At 35.9% G+C, this 20,097-nt stretch overlaps 1 protein-coding gene across 1 annotated transcript in view; it reads right to left on the bottom strand.

The window, feature by feature from the left end:
• Positions 1-1,265: 1,265 nt before the first annotated feature.
• LOC126769276 (uncharacterized) overlaps positions 1,266-20,097 on the bottom strand; it is a 32,770-nt gene continuing 13,938 nt past the window's right edge. Inside the window, exons 2-5 of the mRNA XM_050487957.1 lie at positions 3,173-3,402; positions 2,947-3,050; positions 2,761-2,876; positions 1,266-2,681 (exon numbers count right to left, since the gene is read on the bottom strand). Of these exons, the coding sequence (XP_050343914.1) occupies positions 1,831-2,681; positions 2,761-2,876; positions 2,947-3,050; positions 3,173-3,400 (1,299 nt within the window). The 5' untranslated portion in view covers positions 3,401-3,402 and the 3' untranslated portion in view covers positions 1,266-1,830. The remainder of the gene's footprint in view (positions 2,682-2,760; positions 2,877-2,946; positions 3,051-3,172; positions 3,403-20,097) is intronic.

Raw genomic sequence — 20,097 nt, 5'->3', positions numbered from 1 at the left:
ACGCGTTCTTACCACTAGGCCATCTCGGCTTTCATGACAGGCCTGGGAAAACACGCAAAATATAATGTAATAATACGTGGAACCGGACAACATATCTATTTTGTGTAAGTAATATAAATCAAAAGGCTCGTTCTAATTTTAAGCAGTCAAAAATTACAACAGGCTCATAACAAAATAGTTAAAAACATACTCGAAACCGATTGTTGCCCTTTTAAAAACAAGTCTTAAAAATTATTTGTTGAAATGAACAAAGACATTTTAAATACTCTTGTCTGAGGGCGAACTCATTGTGTCACAAAAATACACAATCAATAATTGCGCAATTAACGCGAGTGTCTACTATTTGAGTTCGCTGGAAATGTTAATTAAGGTTGATTATTCTTTGATTTTAAAACAAACCAGGTAATGGAAACGTTTACGTAAAAAATTGTACCTGATTATTGTTAAAGAGTAGGTTGTTCTATCAATTAAAACAAAACTATTTATTTATTTTAATTATATTGATTTATGTATTTTTACAACATTCTAGTTAATTTATATTTAATTTAAGTATTTAATTCAAACTAATGTCTGGCTAAATGTCAAAGGTTCGTAAGGAAATTATTTTTCAAGTATATAGAATCGAGCTTAGTGTATAAAAATAAGTATGCAGCTATTTTATGTCACGAGAAAAATAATGTCCGGTTGAATATTGTAATTTTACTAGATCCACGATCTAAGTCACAAGAAAAAGTTGAATTCTTATTAAATTCTAAGATTTATATGTCGTAGTAAAATGGCAAAAGTGATCACCATTTCGATTGTTAAACTTACGCTCGTAAAAGTTGAGACAATTGGTTTTTATTGCCCGCAGTGACTGTAAATATTTTCCCTTTAGTTATAGAATTGAGCACATTGCTAGACCATACTAATAGTAAGGTATTGTTTCATTACATTTTATAGCATAATTATTTAATTGTATCATATATCAATCATTTGATATTGATTTTTATATAATTGTTTAACTCACTTTAAACAATCGATATATAAAAGAGAATTATTCTTTTATTTATTGTTTTCAAATATGGTTAAATTAAAAACTTCAATGTAATTTTTAAGAAGTCTTTAATACACATATTATTGATCAACATTGTAATTGTTAATACATACATTTAAACATAGATACATTTAAATTTTCTATATGTAATGATTTATCATTTGATAATATATAAATAATATATACAGGCTCAGTACATACTTTTTTCGCCTATTAAATAAAATCATTAAATGAAAATAAAAATGCCCAACAACATCGATAAAATCTTTATTCATAAATGACGAAAGTCATATTCGCTTTTTAAGCGTACGTGTCTCCCAACGCAACGCCTTTTTTAAATTGCTATACAATGATAAAGTTAAATTGTTTAACGGTTAACATTATAAGACATAGACTGTCGACAAAGAGACGGGTGAAGGTACGGAGCACGCGGTGGGAAGTCGCGGTGAGCGCGACGTGGAAAGTGCGCGTCCGTTCATTACAAATACTTACAATTCTCTAACTAACGATAAGTATAATAATTTGATTGCTAATATCAAAAGTTTTACATTGAAAATAGAATTTATTCTAAAAATAATTTGACGCAAAGCAAGCGTCGGTCGTGAGTAGACTCGGGACGACCGGCGCTGGCATTAAGCGTGCAGCCTATCACATTGAAAGATTTATAAAGTAGGATATATCGAGGGCACACGACGATAAGAATCCTCGAGTTGTTCTCACTTACCACCCGAGAAGTAATTCAGTACTTGAAAAATAGGTACTATGTATGAGAATTTTGAATTTTTCTTCTTTGTTTACACAAAAAGATCTTTTAGCGATGAGCAGAGAGAAGCATCGCAGCCCTCTTCCTCTTCAGATTTGTTTATGAACCAGCGTTCACCTTCAATGCGCCCCACTCGGCTTGTGCTCGGTCGTGCTTCATTTTCAGGTTTCGGTTTGGTTTCTTGGGGCACAGATATAGCGGATGTCGATGGTCCTGGTTTGACAGTATTGCCGCTACGTAGAAAAACTTCAATAGCGCTTCCAAGGGCGCTTGCATCAACAACCGAACCTGATGGCTTATCCCATACTACAGCGGCTGCATCTCCTTTGACTGTTTTACAATCTGGTGCAAATGTCACTCTAGGTTTCTTCATCTCATTTTCTTTTCTTTTAGTGGCAAGTGTTTGATGTCGACGAGTAAACCAAGTCGCTCCCGATTCTGATAGTTTTTCACGTAGTGTCGATGCATCGAAACTGCTAGAGCGCATATCAGCAAGTCGTCTATTGCGATCAGGCTTACCACATCGATCAATTTCTGTGGCAGAAGAAGTCAGTGCATTTAGCATAAGTTTGAGATCTGTATCAGTGCAAACAACGCCTGCTCCCGCACGAGGTGGTATAGGCGGAGGCATTTCTGAAGCACGACGACGCGCTGGAATGGGTGGCAATGGTGAACCTATGAAATCTGAGTGCCGACGTCCACTTTTTGTGTATCTGACGGAACTACTAATAGGCGATCGTTCATCAAGAGGTTGAACCTCGCAAACTCTTTCATTAGACGTGTTCCAGAGACGCATTCGTACTTTACGAGCTTGAACGATGTCGTCCATTATATCCAATTGAAGGTTGTGTGTACTACCCAGGTTATCAATAGCTGGTGGACCTAAAATAATTGAGTATATGAATTATTTTAATTGAGATTTTTTTTCTTAACTGCCTTGTAAATGAAAAGTTAGCTTTACATTTTCTCGCAATCGAGTCACGACGACGGGAAAGAGCAGGGAAAGCCGCAATTGATTCACGGCGACCTCGTCCAAACAGCGCTTGAGGCACTCTCGATATGGTCACAACGGAGTGTCTGAAACGAAAAATACGGTTTGTGCAAATAAAATAAAACGTTTTGATTTATTCGCTCAGATTATAAATACCTTCGGCCTCCAGGTTGGGGTGGAGCTTGGCTTAAAGTGGCCAAGAATGCTGCTTCACGGGCTTCACGCACTACACCCTCTCCACGTTCGGACAATCGTCGAACCTGGCAAATTTTCAAATTGATTTTATAATTCAGTAATTATTTTTATTTGTTTATATTTAAGGCTATTATTAACGAAGAGGTTAAGTTTTCCTAAAATATAGACATTTCCTTTTATAATATACCTGACTGGCAGTAGGTCCAGACGTGCATAACGGCGTAGGAAGAGAATGCTTGCGAGTTTCGCGCCACGGTGACAGGTGGTATGGATCTGGTGGAGACTCTTGATCTTCGGAAAACCCGCGGATAGGTACAGGGGACCGGTAAGATTCTGCGTCTTCAGCTCCACTTTCCTCCACCACGATCAAGGGCTCGCCGCCGCCAGCGATGGCCATTGAACCGCGACGCATCATTGCTACAGATTACAATTATTTAATAGTAGTCTGCCTCGCGAAAATTGAGTATATAGGAAACTAATATAAAATAGGGAAAATACATTATGAAACATAAAATAATTGTTGGAAGCATTACTTATCCAAAATTATTATTAAAATTACGTACCTATTGGACCTTGCTCTTCCTCTTTTTATATAGTACATTTTTCTTACACGTAAATAGGTTGCCAATGCAATGAAAATGGGACAAAATGATTAATTCTTAAGTAATTTGTTTGTTATGAAAGATAAAATCAAAACCTACTATGAGTGAGTTGTATTTGAAGTAGCCACTTCAGTGCAGCCAGACACCTCCTTTCGCTTTAATTAAGAAACGCTCAGCAGGTGGTTTTGAATACAGTGAAGGCATTTACAACCTTTACTTAATTTTGTTCAACATACAAAATTATACTGTTTCGCCGGTTTGCATTAATTAGAATCATGTAAGTTACAGAAGATGTAATATTTACTTAATTATCATAGTATTTCTTGTATTTCTTGATGATATAATGAATTAACAAATTATTTTTATCTGTTTGTATATTAAGTATTAATATCTTTCTGTTTTATTGTATTTTTTGATTAATTAAGTTAAATTAATTTGTTTTGCATAAGAGAAAGCTAATATTTATTTATTTTTTATAAATACATATTGTTATCAGTGTCAGCTAAGTGCTGCAAATCGTATGTTTTATTGAAATATTTATCGAATCCCGGCTCCACCTATATTTTTTATTACTGTTATATTTTGAAACAAACTAAATTAAATAAGAGTACACGGGTGTATCCTTAATTAGAGAGGTGTCCAGCCGTGTAACATTTATGACTAGCGTGGCCTATACTTAGTTTTTTTTTTATTTAAAAATATGCACGTGTAGTGACGGAGAAAGAATACATTTCACTGCCCCTCTCGTTCCCATGGGTGTCGTAAGAGGGATATCTGAGCGACCATCTGCTCATCTGGTGGTAGGATGTTAAATATCCGCCTGGCTTGTTACCACCATACGCATGGTGAAAAACTCGTGAAGTGGCTTGCAGCCGCGTTTCGAGGTCAGCCAGCGTACAGCCAGAGCCCGAGCGAGTATTGTCGCGATGGGTGTTGGTCCAATGGAGACGGCTATTGAACCAATGCCGGGAGAAACTGTATTGACCTGCCGGACAGGGAGACCCGATGAAATGGCTGTTCCGCTGGCATAGTACAGGGGCCCGAGCGTGCCTAACCAGCTCGTGAGGCTGCCCCACCAGGCCACGCATAATCTCGGGGTGGACCGTCGTGCCGGTTTGTGACCGGTAGCTGGGGTCCCGGCGGCCACTTCCGGGGGGGTTCGGAGACCCTTCCGTCCGGCGGGTCAGTGTATTTTTCCTTTTGGCAACCACTTGGGGAAACACGCCTCCACACTTTGCCCATCCCATCGTGGCAATACGTCACTCGCTTCACGTCTCTTTTCCATTTTATTTTTCCCAAATGGCGCAACAAAACAGAAATAACGGTCGTACAGTGGTGCACACCCCCACCATACCCTCGCTGTTTGAGGTCGAGTTCTCTAACATCCGTGGACTCCACACTAACCTCAACGCTGTCCACCAACATCTCGAGACAGCACGGCCAGCAATGTTGTTTCTCACGGAGCCACAAATACTCCGTCCTGCCGATACCAGCTACCTTAATTATCCCGGCTACACGCTTGAAGAACCTTCAAAGCGAAAGCCGGAGTATGCTTGTTCGTCAGGACGGATATTTGCTGTCATCGACTGCGCTGCTTGGAGGACCCCTCCTTCTCCATGTTGGTGGTACGTGTGGACCTGGTTCGTCAGAGTCGAGTCTACGTGTTCCTCTACAGATCCCACAATGGTGACTTGGAGACAAGCCGATTATTTGACCATCTTAGTCGGGTGGTAGATGCTGCGCAAGAGCAATTTCCTAACGCGGAATTGGTGTTTTTGGGGGATTTTAATGCTCACCACGAATCATGGTTGAAATCCCTCAAAACGGACCATGCTGGAAGGACTGCTCATGCTTTTGCTCTCACACATGACTTGACCCAACTGGTTGATCAGCCCACCAGGATCCCAGACATTGATGGGCAAGCACCTTCTCTACTGGACCTTCTGCTGACTTCTCACCCGGTGGAATATCAGGTTGTGGTTCAGGCTCCTCTTGGCTCTTCGGATCACAGCCTTATATCTACCAGAGTGCCACAGGCCAAGCTGCCGCCACTAGCGGTATGCAAACGTCGCGTTTGGCACTATAAGTCGGCGGATTGAGACGGTATGCGCGATTACTATGCGTCGGTCCCTTGGAAGGAACGTTGCTTCAGTGGGAATGACCCGACAGCTAGTGCCGCTGCTGTTGCTGACGAGATCATGTTGGAAATGGAATACTACATTCCCAGCTCAGATCTCGTCAGTAGGAGTACGCGTAACCGTTGGTTCACTCGTGAATGTGTCGATGCTGTATCATCTAAGCAGGCGGCATATCGCAGGTGGATCAACGGCTGCATTAGCGGGGCATCTAACATTGACTCACTGAAAGCAAACTATAATAAAAATTCCAAGTCCTGTAGAAAGGCATACACGAGAGCGGATGCACAGCGCATTGTACAGATTGGTCATGACCTTGTTTCGCATCCTAGGGGCTCCCGTAGCTTCTGGCGTCTGACCAAGTCTGTGCAAAACAATTTCTGCCAACCTTCGCTGCCACCGCTCAGAAATCCGGACGGATCGCTAGCTCACAGTCCGCAAGAGCAAGCTGATCTTCTGGCTAAACTCTTTGCCGACAATTCCATCATCGATGATTGTAGTGCGCTGCCACCTACAATACTTTCATGTGGCCATACGATGCCTGACATTAAAATCAGGCAACGTGATGTGCGTGCGGAGCTGCAATCACTTGATGTACGGAAAGCTAGCGGTCCCGATGGAATACCAGCCATAGTGCTGAAGAAGTGCGCAGCGGAGCTGTCTCCTGTGTTAACGCGCCTGTTCCAATTTTCTCTCTCTTCGGGATGTGTGCCGGAGGCTTGGAGAAGAGCTAATGTGCAAGCGGTTCCCAAAAGAGGGGATCGGTCTGACCCGGCAAATTATAGGCCAATAGCTATCACCTCAGTACTTTGTAAGGTGATGGAACGGATTCTAAACAACCAACTGATCCATTACCTAGAAGATCACTGTCTAATTAATGATCGTCAGTACGGGTTTCGACCAAAACGGTTCACAGGTGATCTTCTAGCGTACGTAACACACCTCTGGGGTGAAGCTATCGACAAGCATGGAGAATCGTTGGCTGTCAGCCTCGATATCTCCAAGGTTTTCGACAGGGTCTGGCACAGAAGTCTTCTCTCCAAGCTACCGGCATATGGTCTGCCTGCTCAGCTATGCACCTAGATTGCCAGCTTCCTACACAAGCGTAGCCTTCGTGTTTTAGTTGATGGTTGCGCTTCACAATTCTATGTAGTGAATGCTGGGGTCCCCCAGGGATCTGTGCTATCTCCCACACTCTTTCTTTTGCATATCAATGATATGCTCTCTCTTGGGAACATACATTGCTATGCAGACGATAGTACAGTGCATGGTGGATACCACGGACGCGCAGTGGCTGGGCGAGCGGAAATTGAGGAGAGGCGGAAGGATCTTGTCATTGAACTCGATAGGACTTTAGAGCTCATCGCCAAATGGGGCTCTGATAATCTTGTTGAGTTTAATGCCAAGAAAACACAGGTATGCACTCTCACGGCGAAAAAGTCAACATTTTCCCCTCTTCCCTCCCTCTGTGGTACTCCGCTGGTGATGCAAAGCAAAATCGCCATGCTGGGGATTGACGTTCGCTGCGACCTTAGTCCAAGAGATTACATCGAGGCTGTTATAAAAACAGCTACACGGAAACTCGGAGTTCTGAACAAGGTGCGGCGCTTTTTCACGCCACAACAACTGTGCCTGCTGTACAAAACACAAGTACGGTCTTGCGTGGAATATTGCTCGCACCTTTTTGATGGCTCCGCTAAGTACCTACTTGAGGCCTTGGACCAGTTGCAGCGACGTGCCGTACGCATTATTGGCGACGTAAAGGTCACAAACACCCTTGAACCTTTACAATTGCGTCGTGAGATAGCAGCGCTGAGCGCTTTCTATCGACTGTATCACGGCGAGTGCTCTGAGGAATTATTCTCTCTAATTCCTGCTTCCCCCTTCCTTCTTAAGTCCACGCGAGCTGGTTCTCGATGTCACCGCCTAACTGTGACATCAATTCCATCGCGAACAAAGAAATTTGGCAACTCCTTTCTTTGTCGCACTTCCAAAAAATGGAATTCCTTACCAGCTCATGTGTATGCTCCTCTTACAACCCGGGTTCCTTCAAACGAGGCGTGAAGAGGCATCTTGCGGGCCGGCAAGGCGAAGGCGGCTAGTGCAGAACGTTTTTCTCGTCTGTACTGGCCGTCGTCGCGTTTGGACTCTACTACCACTTACCATCAGGTGGAGTAGAGTCATTTGCCCTCCCGGCGAATATAAACAAAAAAAAAAAAACGTAGATAATGCTGGTAAGTGGTGCCCACCGTCCATAACTATCGGCTACGAAATATTAACTATTCCTATCATTGTTTATATGCAATGAACCATAAAGAAATATTATTTCATACCTGGTCTGATCAAAAAGTACGGCGATTTTTTTCATTTATATTAGTTACAGCCGATTCCACTTTTATTTGAAATAATATATTCTTCTGATTAGTTGAACAAATCAGTGTCAAATTTAAACAAGTTGTAACTTGTTTATCAACGGTGATAACGGTAATAACGGTGTTAAAAGAAGACCTGAACAGATTAATACAATGCGTTTTTGTTACGCGACAGAATAACTGATGAGTGTGTGGTTTCTTACCAGAGGGTCTTAAAAATAGTTTAATCACAAAGTAAAATGTAAATCATACGAGTTTATTTCATAGCCGGCAAATATCCTAATAGGGGAATTATTTGCTTACCAGGATCCAGCAAGACTTTAATGGGCTGTTAGTGAACTTTATAAATACGATCTCACATACATTTGACGTATATTCTTAGAATATTTGCTTTAAGGATATATTTCATAGCGGATTTAACAAGCGATGATTGGAGTAACATTTAAACGTCCGCATTAGAAATTAGCTTCAGATGGATTCGATATAATTCATTCATTCATATAATTAATAACATAAAAAATTATGATTTTTTTATATTTATGTGTATGTATAGCTACAGTCATGTGTCTCTTCTTTTCTATTCTTATTTTATTTTGAATTTATTTATTTTGACTATTATTATTTTAGCATGAAGTCAGAATTATGCAACTTTAATAGGCGAGTTGTGACTAAGTTGTTGTTACAAAGCGTAAAGGTACTACTATTCAGAAGCGTTTGACGACTCAATTATCCTTATATGGAAGGTGGAGACTGCTACTTCTAGTAAGATCAGGTAATGCAACAGCAAAAGTAGAGGCTGGAAGGAAGTAAACCCGGGGACAACAGAGGAAATGTAGCATAGTGTAATTGCAGTCATTAAATATTTGTTGCTGATGTACATGAGTACGTAGATGTTTATTTTTATGAATTTTATGAAGCAAAAGGTAAATAAAATTAAAAAAAATAAACTCCAAACTCGGCACATGTCTGTAGAGATATTTATAATATTAAATAAATAGTAGAATTGTAGTAACTGACTCGGCTTGCCATAAAATATTAAGAAAAGATTTGAATAAATTTATTATTAAAATATTTTTACGTATATGTTATAGTATTTAATTTTTAGTTACTAGATTATAATTGAAATATAGACTTCAACCGATTTTTATTTGATTGATTTTAATAATTAATTTATTTAATATTGATAAAATTTAATTTACTTCAAATTCGTACGAAATACATGAATATTTTCAGAAAAAAATATACTGGTTTCATCTATGCCGCTTAAAAGCACAATCTATATTCAAAGTTTTACTTTCCAATATTTTAAAGCAATTATAAATTAAAATCTCAATTTAAAACCAATGATGGTATGATAATCCGGAGCTCACCAAAGCGAACCGTAATATAATCATACAAAATCTCAATCGATGTACCTATCAACAGGTCTTCAAGGCTGCGCAGTAAGGGTTGCCAGTTAGCACACGTTTACCGTTTCCAATAATTTATAATATTCAATCAGGATATATTTTAAGGTTTTAAAATTAGTGTAACCATTTTGATGAAACATTACTGTTTTTGGAATTTATTTAATTTTTCAAAATAATTTGGAATTCGAAACATTGTATTAAATTATATTTAAAAAAATTATGTACATAATATCTTATGTACATAACAATATTAATTATTTAATCGTAGACATGAAAAACGTATTGAAAAGAGATAATCATGGTGAAAGTCCCAGCTTTGACCCGATTAAGTGACCTAGAGGCTTGGCATAACTGGAAAATGGCTGTGTCTGTTACTTTGACAAGTCTGCATACAATAGAACTCTTGCCTCGACGCCTTTTAGATAATATCAAACTGTCATATTTGCTCTATCGTTGAATGGCTTTGAATAGCAGATGGATTCAGACTTTGCTAGTAATTGTGACTTTTGTTAACTTTATTGCCAATTTGTTATAATAAGAAAAATATTTATATATTACACTTTTTTTATTTATATATATATTTTTATTATTATTACAAACATGGTCTGTTTACTAGCAGTACGTTGATATTGTATAACAAGCAACAATAGTTACTTCAGTACTGTCAAGTACAATATCACGGTTGGTGGAGCATTGCTAATGGGGTTTGTCCACTGTATCATAATGATATTAATAAAGCTTTATATATTTTTTAAGTACATAGGAATAAATTTTGCTACAATTTTTTTATTAAAGTTATAGTTATTAGCATATTAAATCAAGAGTCTTCTTATAACACTAATAACAAAAGGATTAAAATAATGCGAATCAAAATAATAATTTTGTAGTAAAATTGAAACCTGAAATAATCATACATTCATTGATTTTATTCCTTGAGTTTTCTTGGAGCTGGGTGGAGCAATGTTGCATGACCCTTTTTGTATAAGTCAAACTAATTTAGTAATTCAAATTTGCTCCAATTTCATCACATTAGCAACATTATCTCTTAAAAAAATATTACTTACTGGTGGTAGAGCTTTGTGCAAGCTCGTCTGGGTAGGTACCACCCACTCATCAGATATTTTACCGCAAAACAGCAGTACTTGATTTTGTTGTGTTCCGGTTTGAAGGGTTAGTGAGCCAGTGTAATTACAGGCACAAGGGACATAAAATCTTAGTTCCCAAGGTTGGTGGCGCATTGGATATGTAAGCGATGGTTGACATTTCTTACAATGCCAATGTCTAAGAGCGTTGGTGACCACTTACCATCAGGTGGCCCATATGCTCGTCCGCCTTCCTATTCTATATAAAAAAAATATGTTTTATAGTATACCAACGCCCATAGACTTAACATTTCTTACATAGATTTTAAGAAATGTTAACCATCGTTTACATCGCCAATGCGCCACCAACCTTGGGAACCAAGATGTTATGTCCCTTGTGCCTGTATATAATATTTCTTAATTCTCAATATAATTAATATTTCTCAACGAATAACTAACTATATATGCATATAGTATAGTACAAATTATAAATATATGTAAGTCACAATTAGTGAGTATACGAAATAAGCCCTAGAGAATTTATTAACCGTCGCTCTATATATTTATTATTAAAAATAAATGATTGGTATAACAACAATTTGTTTAATAGTGCTAAGATATTTAGTGTTAATAATTTATAAAAAATAAAACAGTAAAAAGACAAATTATATTAAATTCACTATTCCCAACGTGAAATTTGTAAAAACGAATGTACGTTTAAATGGGGAAGTTTCTTTCGCCGGTTCTTTTTAGGTCTGAGGTGTTTATTTCCGGACCGGTGGTAGATTTATGACAATCAATAAAGAAGTGTAACGCTTCTATAGAAATTCAATGTATTGAATGAAGATGTTTGACTTTGACTTTTGATTCATATTACGAAGTTAAAAATATCTTGTTTTATTCGTTCATTTAATTATTTATTTGTTATAATGGTAAATTATAATTAAAGATTATTATGACAGTAATTAGTAACTATGGCTGCATGGAATTAAAATGATATGATATCTGTAAAAACAGATTATAATAGAAATGTCGTAAAATCAAAAAAAATGCAAATTATTGAAGTTTAATTAATTTAATCTAATATATTTTAATGTGCGTAGGATTGAATATAAAAATTATATTTAATATCGATGATATTTGTATAGATATTGAATTTTATATAATAAACTGAAATAAAACGCGGAATAAATATTAAGTTATTACATTTCCTTTAGTTTGTCTAATAAACTGTTACTTTATGTGGTAAGGCATTATGAGAAATCCCTACATCCGTGCCGTTATATATTATTAAAGCCTATTGGAAACAGATTACGTCTCTACATGAAATTCTACTCAGATACCGTTAGGTGGAATCGTAAAAGTGGAACGAGCCGTCCCTTAATAAAATATAAAACGTCAGTTAGAAGCGTATATAAAATATTAATAATAATAATGAAGTTTTTCTATTCCCGTATAATTTGATAGAAAAATTGTTAAATTTAAAAACTTATTTGAAATTAGCTGTTTCTTGCACGCTCTAATAATGGATTTGTTCTGTCTTTAGTAGATTTAAATTTTATACTATACTTAAACAATTTCTAGAACACAAAAATAATACTTTAAAAAAGTCAAGAATATCATGTAAAATAAAAATGTAATTAAATTTGATTTACCAGATCTTATAATCAGGCCCGACCTACAATCGGTTCCAGATCTAGAGCCGGGACAAATCCTGACATTGGTGCCCCTTCAAAAACTACACTAATCTTAAATCAATAAACTTAAGCTCTTTAATATTTACTTTTTTATGTAAATAAATTAGGAGAACAATTTTAAATATATAGTTATGAATTTGGCGCTTCCTCAAATTGCCCGAAGCGGCTATTCCAGTTTGCCCCCTCCGATCCGGGGCTGCTTAAAATCAACTTTAACGTATACCCGATAACATTTTACTGTATACAAGATACATTCTGCGAATCAACTTGTAGATATCTCAGTAATGTACAAAGTTTATCGATAGTTATCAGCGTGGCGAACACGAATTAATACAAGAGCCGTAACTAACGACTAATCGAAATTTACTTACTCTGCTCGAATAAGTTTGCTCGTATTGAGTTAATGTTTTAGAGAGTTCTTGTTTACTTATTACGAAGTACAGTTAAAATTGCCGTAGACAATAATATCAGCAACGATTAATATGACCACAAATAAATTATAAATATACGGCTTAATCTATGAATACTTAAAAATTTTGTTTAGTGGGTATTTAAATTTTACTTCCTCTGCTATCGTTGATTCCTTTAACTAATTACGCCCTAAACAACGTTCAAAAGTAAAGTCGTTAGCAATGTTCGGTTCAAAAGTAATTTATTACAATATTAAAACTTAATTAGTTTGATTATCAGGATTCTCGTTTAAAATCGTGTAATTTATTTTAAAATTTATATTCGTAGTTATATACTTATATAGCTTATATTTTTAGTGAAATATTATAAGCTTCTTTTAGAGTGAAAGTTTTGGCTTTGCCCCAAGGTATAAAGGTCCATTTACACAGTGATATATCATAATTTTCGAATTTCGGACATTCCCTCGATGCTGTTTGTTATCTCGTAAACTTCAGAAGAGCGAAAAATATATAAACATTTAATATAAAGTCCGTAAATGTCTCCGATTCAAAATGTCATAAATAACTAAATCATTATTATGGTTGTGAATATTTGTGTATTAATACAATTATTATTTACATATACATTTGTATAAACTATTCTTTATTCTTAATTATATAATGAAGTGGCGAACTGTGAATACTTTATATAACTGTTTTATTTACTGATACTCACATTTATAACATAAATAAAAATAATTCTATGGTGCTCTGAAAATAATTGAGATGAAAGTAAATATGCAAGTGAAAAAAAAAACGTTTGCTTGACGGCAAAAATTAGGAGCTAATATTCATAAAATATTATTTTTACAAAAGGAATTCTTAATTGGGCAGTGAAGTGTGAAAGATATAAGAAATAAGGGCAATAAAATGTAGTCAAGTTAAGAGGCTCGCAATAAAGGAAAGAATGGTGTCGAGGGACCCTAAATATCACTTGGCTCGGAGTGTGGGCCCTGAGCTTCGGGTTTAATTACGCCGTTAGGGAAAGCTGCCTTTTACAATACTTGTTTTTCACTTATCATTTTACCGTTTATGAGGAAACCTATGTAAAGTACTTGCAGAATGTTTTGCACCCTACATTGAAAATTAATTTCGTTCACAAAGCTTCATTTTTTTGTCTTCTCGAACTTTGTGGTACTTATTACAATTTCATAGATGTCTCATAAACTTAATCTATACTTCAAGTCCGTAACGTGCTGTTAAATACTATTTAATAAGTAACAAATTATTTTCAAACGCCAGTTGAAATTTATCGAATCTTTTTGTGTACAAATATTCCCCACAAAAAGAGAGTTGTTTGAGTGACGTTACGTTAGAACCGCAACATAAGCGAATATTTTACTAAAGAGAATAAAATAGCTGAACCTGCTATACGAAGGTTTTTGGTACTGTGGATAAAATAGTTATAACGGCAGTTCTAAAAGAGAACGCATATAAAAATCTTAGCGCGTTTTTTGTTTACCCGAACAGACTGACCTGTTCGTTATTTTATATATTTCGCACAAAAATGATAGCCGTCAATTACAGTAAGCAAAAAAATTATGTTCTGTCCCAGAAAACGTTAACTTGACTTTGCATACAAGATCAGAAAGAAATATCATTAACATAAATAATTTTTCGGATGAAAGCGAGGATGAGGATGATTACGAAATTACTGGAAGTTGAAGAAATTCATGATTAAAAATTAATTAAGTTTAAAATGTATAATATTAAATTATAATATTCTAAATATATTTATACATATAAGCACTTCTATAAGCGCAAATACATCTCCAAGCTAATTTGACTCAACATGTACATATGTCAAAATATTTTATTACTTATCTACTATTTATAAGATTTTTTACAATATAATATGAAAGTTGTAAACAACACTTGAGACAACTTTTTTATTAAAATACAGTGACAGTTATATTTTCTTTATTTCTTTAACATTTTAATATTTACCTTACTTTCGTTTAACGTATGCCACGACGTAACTTTTTTTAATTTATTATATAACCTCCACAGACTAAATATGCTCATGTTAAATATTTTTGAGATTATTATATATTTGAACATGGCTTTATTTTTTTCTGATGATGTACAATGTTGTAATAAAAACTCTCCACTAATATCTAATACGAATAAGAAGGAGAAAGTAATTGGGATACAAAAATCATTAAAATTAGAACTTTAAACAATTATATACAAAATCAGCTAGTTAGTAACAGTAATTAAAAGTTAAATACAAAAAATAATAATAAAAAGAACAATGATTACGCAAGACAAATAAACTTCTTATTCAATAATTCAATAATGTTATTTTTAAAACTTAAAAGGGAACATGTAAATATATAGTATTAAATTTCTTATTGTACAATATATACACATACGATGAATGAAATTATTTTGGGCATATTTAGTTTTTGTACGTATAAGTATGCCCCCTTGTTTAAAAATTATTTATTAGTGCCACTAGCGGTTGAGACGTCGGGAGTTGGGGGTCGGATGCCCCTACTTTAATTGGCTGTCGCCTTAGAGAGAGGGGATTTGACAGTCGCTCCGGGTCCCACTTGGCACAAAGGTTGTCCATTGCCATACAGCGCGGAAATGCGGCCTGCATTATGGGCAGCTTTGCGTCGTGTGGGAATCGGGAGGGACTATTTTAAATTTGACTAAAATAATAAAAATTAATAATGTAAATTTAATAATAATAATAAATAAAATTTACCAGTTTAAAAAGAAACATTTGATTTCTGAGCATGCAAGCTTTTAATGAAATGATTCTAGGCGGACTTTGACTATACTTAAAAAACTTATATTTTATATGTTTCAAAAAATTTAATAATATATATAAAAGGTAGATTAAATTAAATATATATAAAAGAGATAATACGATATTTTTTTAGATTAAGAGAGAGATGATTCTCACTACAATATTTGCTTAAGCTGTAAAGGTCTTCTTGTAACAAAAAACAATACGATCGCTTCTCTAAGCAATCGTATTGTTTTTGATATTAATGGTATAATGTAAGGTCTCTACCTTTCTAAAGATTTTCATGTCGTCTGCAAATAATAATACTGACGAAAGCTCAAAGATTTTACGAATATCATTGATAAAGATATTAAATAGCAAGGGACCAAGGTGAGAGCCCTGTGGTACACCAGATGAAACAGGCGCAAAGGATGAACAAAAGCCTTTTATCGTCACTACCTGACTTCTGTTGTAAAGATTAGAGGAAAACCACCGAAGTATGTCGCCATGTATACCAACTTGCTGCAATTTATTCAATAGAATGTTGACATATTTTGTCGAAAGCCTTAGAGAAGTCGGTATACACGACGTCCACCTGATCACCAGCATCCATGGCTTTTGCCACACGATGAACCAGTTTTTATATATTTGTTTCGAGATCTTTTACTAATGAAAACATGTTGTTCATCAATCAGAATACCCCTTATAATAGAAAAGATATTATCATAGATAATTTTCACAAAAATTTTAGCTATTGTACATAATTTGGATATTGGCGTATAGTTTTACATATGTATATATATTCAAAATTATGTTTATCACCTATCAAAGATAGGCACAACGAACGAGCGCTTTAAAACAATAGGCAGGGTCTCAACGATTTATTAAAAGAAGAGAAATATGATAGCCTGAAGAATTACAGCAATTCTTTAAAAATGTTGGTGGTATCTCGTTAGGACCGTATCCTTTATTGATATTGAATGATTTAATGTATTTATTAACAGTTGATATTGACAAATCTATTAGGCCGATATCCGAACTACTGCTGCTGAAATTCAGATTTTTAAACGATTGTAATAATCGAGTATTTAAATCTTCAAATTTGGCGTTGAAAAACTCTAAATATTCCGTTACACTTATAAATTCTTTGCTTTTACTTCGTTTTCAAGAGGTAACATAAAAGACTTAAATTCTGTCTCCATACTAGCAAACTCCGTAGATATTATTGATTTGACGAGTTCAAATATAACTGAGGAGTTCATCACGTTGGATTTAATTAATTTGTTATCAGGCGAACAAGTAACTGTGGATTTTTATGTTGTCTATACTTGCATTGCGGACAGGCGTATTGTCTTTACTTAGGTGTCGTGGCTGAGTCACTGTGTATTCAGGATAAATCCATTTTTTTGTAATAATTTGATAGATCTTTATTATTCTTCGAAGGATACGAATATTGCAAGTGATAGTTTTTTTTTACATTTAGTGGCATGGACGGCGGCGAAACTTCTTGCGAGTGATCCGCCCTGGAAACTCCAGGCCGAGGTACTCGCGGAAGTGCATCGGTTTCGGGTGGAAGCCAGGGCGAATGGCGACCGTCTAGGATCAGCGGAGGTGGGGCGAAATCAGGTTTGTAGCCCAACAAGCTGTCATTCGCAGATGGGAGGAAGATCTGGGATCCCCATCAGCAGGCCTGGCGACAGTGGAGGCGATCCGCCCCCACTTGAATCACTGGGTAACAAGAAGGAGCGGCACACTTACGTTTAGACTGACGCAGGTGCTTACCGGACACGGCTGTTTCGGTAAATACCTGCACGGGACAGCGAGGCGGGAGATATCACCCTCCTGCCATGAGTGTGGTACGCCACTGGACACGGCACATCACACTTTGACGGAGTGTGCTACGTGGGGGCTCCAGAGGCTTACCCTAGCGGCGATAGTTGGCGGAGACATCTCGCTGCCGAGCGTTAATCACGCTCGGCAGCGAGATGTGTTGGATGGAGATGGTCTCTTTTTGCGAGTGTCATGTTGCAGAAGGAGGTCGCGGAGCGAGAGCGAGAGGCGAGGTCAGCCGCCGCTGATTCGCTCCACCGAAGAAGACCCGGGAGGAGGTGCCGACGCTATGCGCACCTTCTTGCCCCACCGTAAGCGCCGCTGGGGTTAGGGGGGTACTCCGTACCCCGAGAACCCCTTAGGAATGGAGGCCCGCTTGAGCGGGCCAACCGTCGGTGCGTCACGGTAGGATGCGCTCCCGTGACGCCCCTTCGACAAGACGGAGTGGGTACCGCTGGTTTTTTAGTGGGTATTCCGACGCCTTCAGTGCCGGCTAGTCCCACATACCCCCCTACCTCATGTGGGGGAAACGCGTAAATGCGTTTTTCCAGTGAAAAAAAAAAACTATGCAGTCAGTCGCTTCATCTGTGGTCGCTTTGCCACACTTTTACTTAATTTTATTTTTAAGTTGGATAAGAAATGATTTATAATTTATATACGGTCTATGTGTAATAGTTGGGGTTTGAACTAAGAATCAACGGAAGACTTGTAGAGTAAAAAACGTGAACGCCACTAGACCAATGTGTCAGTAATTTAAGAAGCCAATTGCGTACAGGTTTCTATACAGTAAACCGTTATTAATGATCAATCCTTGAGTACCTTTGTTTAAATCTCAATTGCCACACACCAAAGGTCACATAAATGTCACTCAAAGAAATATTTGAGACATACTTATTAAGAAAAGTAATATTAAAAGCTTTTAATTGTAAAAATTATTTACTTAGTAGGCAATACTATACAACAAATTAACTGTTTTGCTTGAAATATACCAAATCAGTTTTAACGTAAATGTTAATGTTTTTAAATACGAAACTAGCAAAACACTTCTGCTTCTTACAACTGAGTCTGCCTGATTACTACAATTTATTTAGATGTACATGGATATTTATAATGTTATAATATTTAGCTTTGTCGTCAGATAAAGTTATCGGTATACATTGCTTATAGAGTAAATTGGTGCAATTCGGCTTCTATTCACTATTTTACATTATCGTCAAAAACATATACTTACTGTTTCATTATAGTCATTAGTGTCAGTATTGTAACACTTGTGATTATTTCATAATTACACCCAAAGGGTGATTAATAAAAAAAAAGACAAAGAAATAAATAGCTTTACAAAAGCAGCGGCAGTCGTATTAACTTTTATTTCAAAGTAAAATATATTTTTAATGGCAAATGGTTGTTTTTAATGAGCGGTTTATATCTATGTGAATCTTAACCCAAGATTGTGGGCTAAAACTCTGTCAAGCGTCCTTGTAATGATTTATCTCATGCTAGGCGACTTAGGAAAACCTTTAATATGTTGAATACTATTCTACCATCTCTATCTTTATGTAAAAAAAGCTCAATAGGAACTCGCTCGTGGCTATTTGCAGCTTGAATAATTGCTATTGTAATGTATGCGCATCACCAAACATCGGTATTATTAAAAAAAAGTTAGGCATCATAATTTCTGTCGAAATGTGATAAGAGAAATAGGTCAAAATAAATTGTATATTGAATGTCCTTTATAGAAAGTAGATTTCGCGGTTATTAAAATACCATGCATTCTTTTGAACATGTTTATTAAAATATAAGATATATTAAAGTTTACGTTATATGATACGTACCAATGATTTTTTTAAATTATATTAAAAAGGTTTTATTAAGATAAATTAATATCTAGTACTCTTATTAGTGGGCATATGTTATATATCTTGTCTTACTAAATATTTTCACAATATTATTATGTAAATATTAAAATGTTCTTTGAGTTTTCAGTATTTAGAAATGGCTGGATCATTTTACATTTAAGTCTTACTTGCCCGTCTTTGCAAGCACTTAAGTACAAGTTCTCGTATACGGTAATTTACAAAATCAAAATATTATTTATTCAAGTAGGTTTTTATAAAATTGTCGTAGGAATTTTCCAATCATCACGTTACAGAGTATTGAATTAAAATAAAAGTGTCTAATACCTAATACCTACATTGTTATTTTACAGTGTTTAAATTAACAGTAGCAAACCGTTCTATACATATCATAAAGTAGAAGAAACCATGAAAAGAGTAAAGAACATGGACAGAATTTTTTTTGAACATATCGTAATAAAATTAACTTTCAAGTGTACGAAGCCGCGGGCTCCAGCAAGTTATAACTATATACTGTATTCACAAAGTCTACAAGAATGAATCCGATGACGTAGCTCGTAAACAAGTAAAAGCCCTTATTGCTGTATTGTTTAAAGGGACTGTCAATAGCCCAAATTTAAACCATCTCCATTAAGTTCGAGTATGAACCACAAGAAAGTTTATTATTCATTTACTATTTAATAAAATAAATAACTTTTGTCCCAATGTAAAATACATCTATATTTTTAATATTATAAATGCCAAATTAACTCTGTATGTCTGTTACGCTTTCATGGCTAAATTACCAAAGCGATTTTGATGAAATTTAGTATGAAGAAAGCTTGAACTCCAAGAAAGGTCATAGGCTACTTTTTCTAACTAACACCTGTCATTTTCGAAACACGCAGGCGAACACTAGCAGGTTATGTTTTTATCTTATAAATTATCAGTTCAGTAAATATCCCTC

This window comes from Nymphalis io, chromosome 6 (assembly GCF_905147045.1).
Source record: "Nymphalis io chromosome 6, ilAglIoxx1.1, whole genome shotgun sequence".
NCBI classification, from domain to species: Eukaryota; Metazoa; Arthropoda; class Insecta; order Lepidoptera; family Nymphalidae; genus Nymphalis; species Nymphalis io.
Note: the sequence above shows the minus strand (reverse complement) of the source record. Positions and strands in the feature narration are given on the sequence as shown.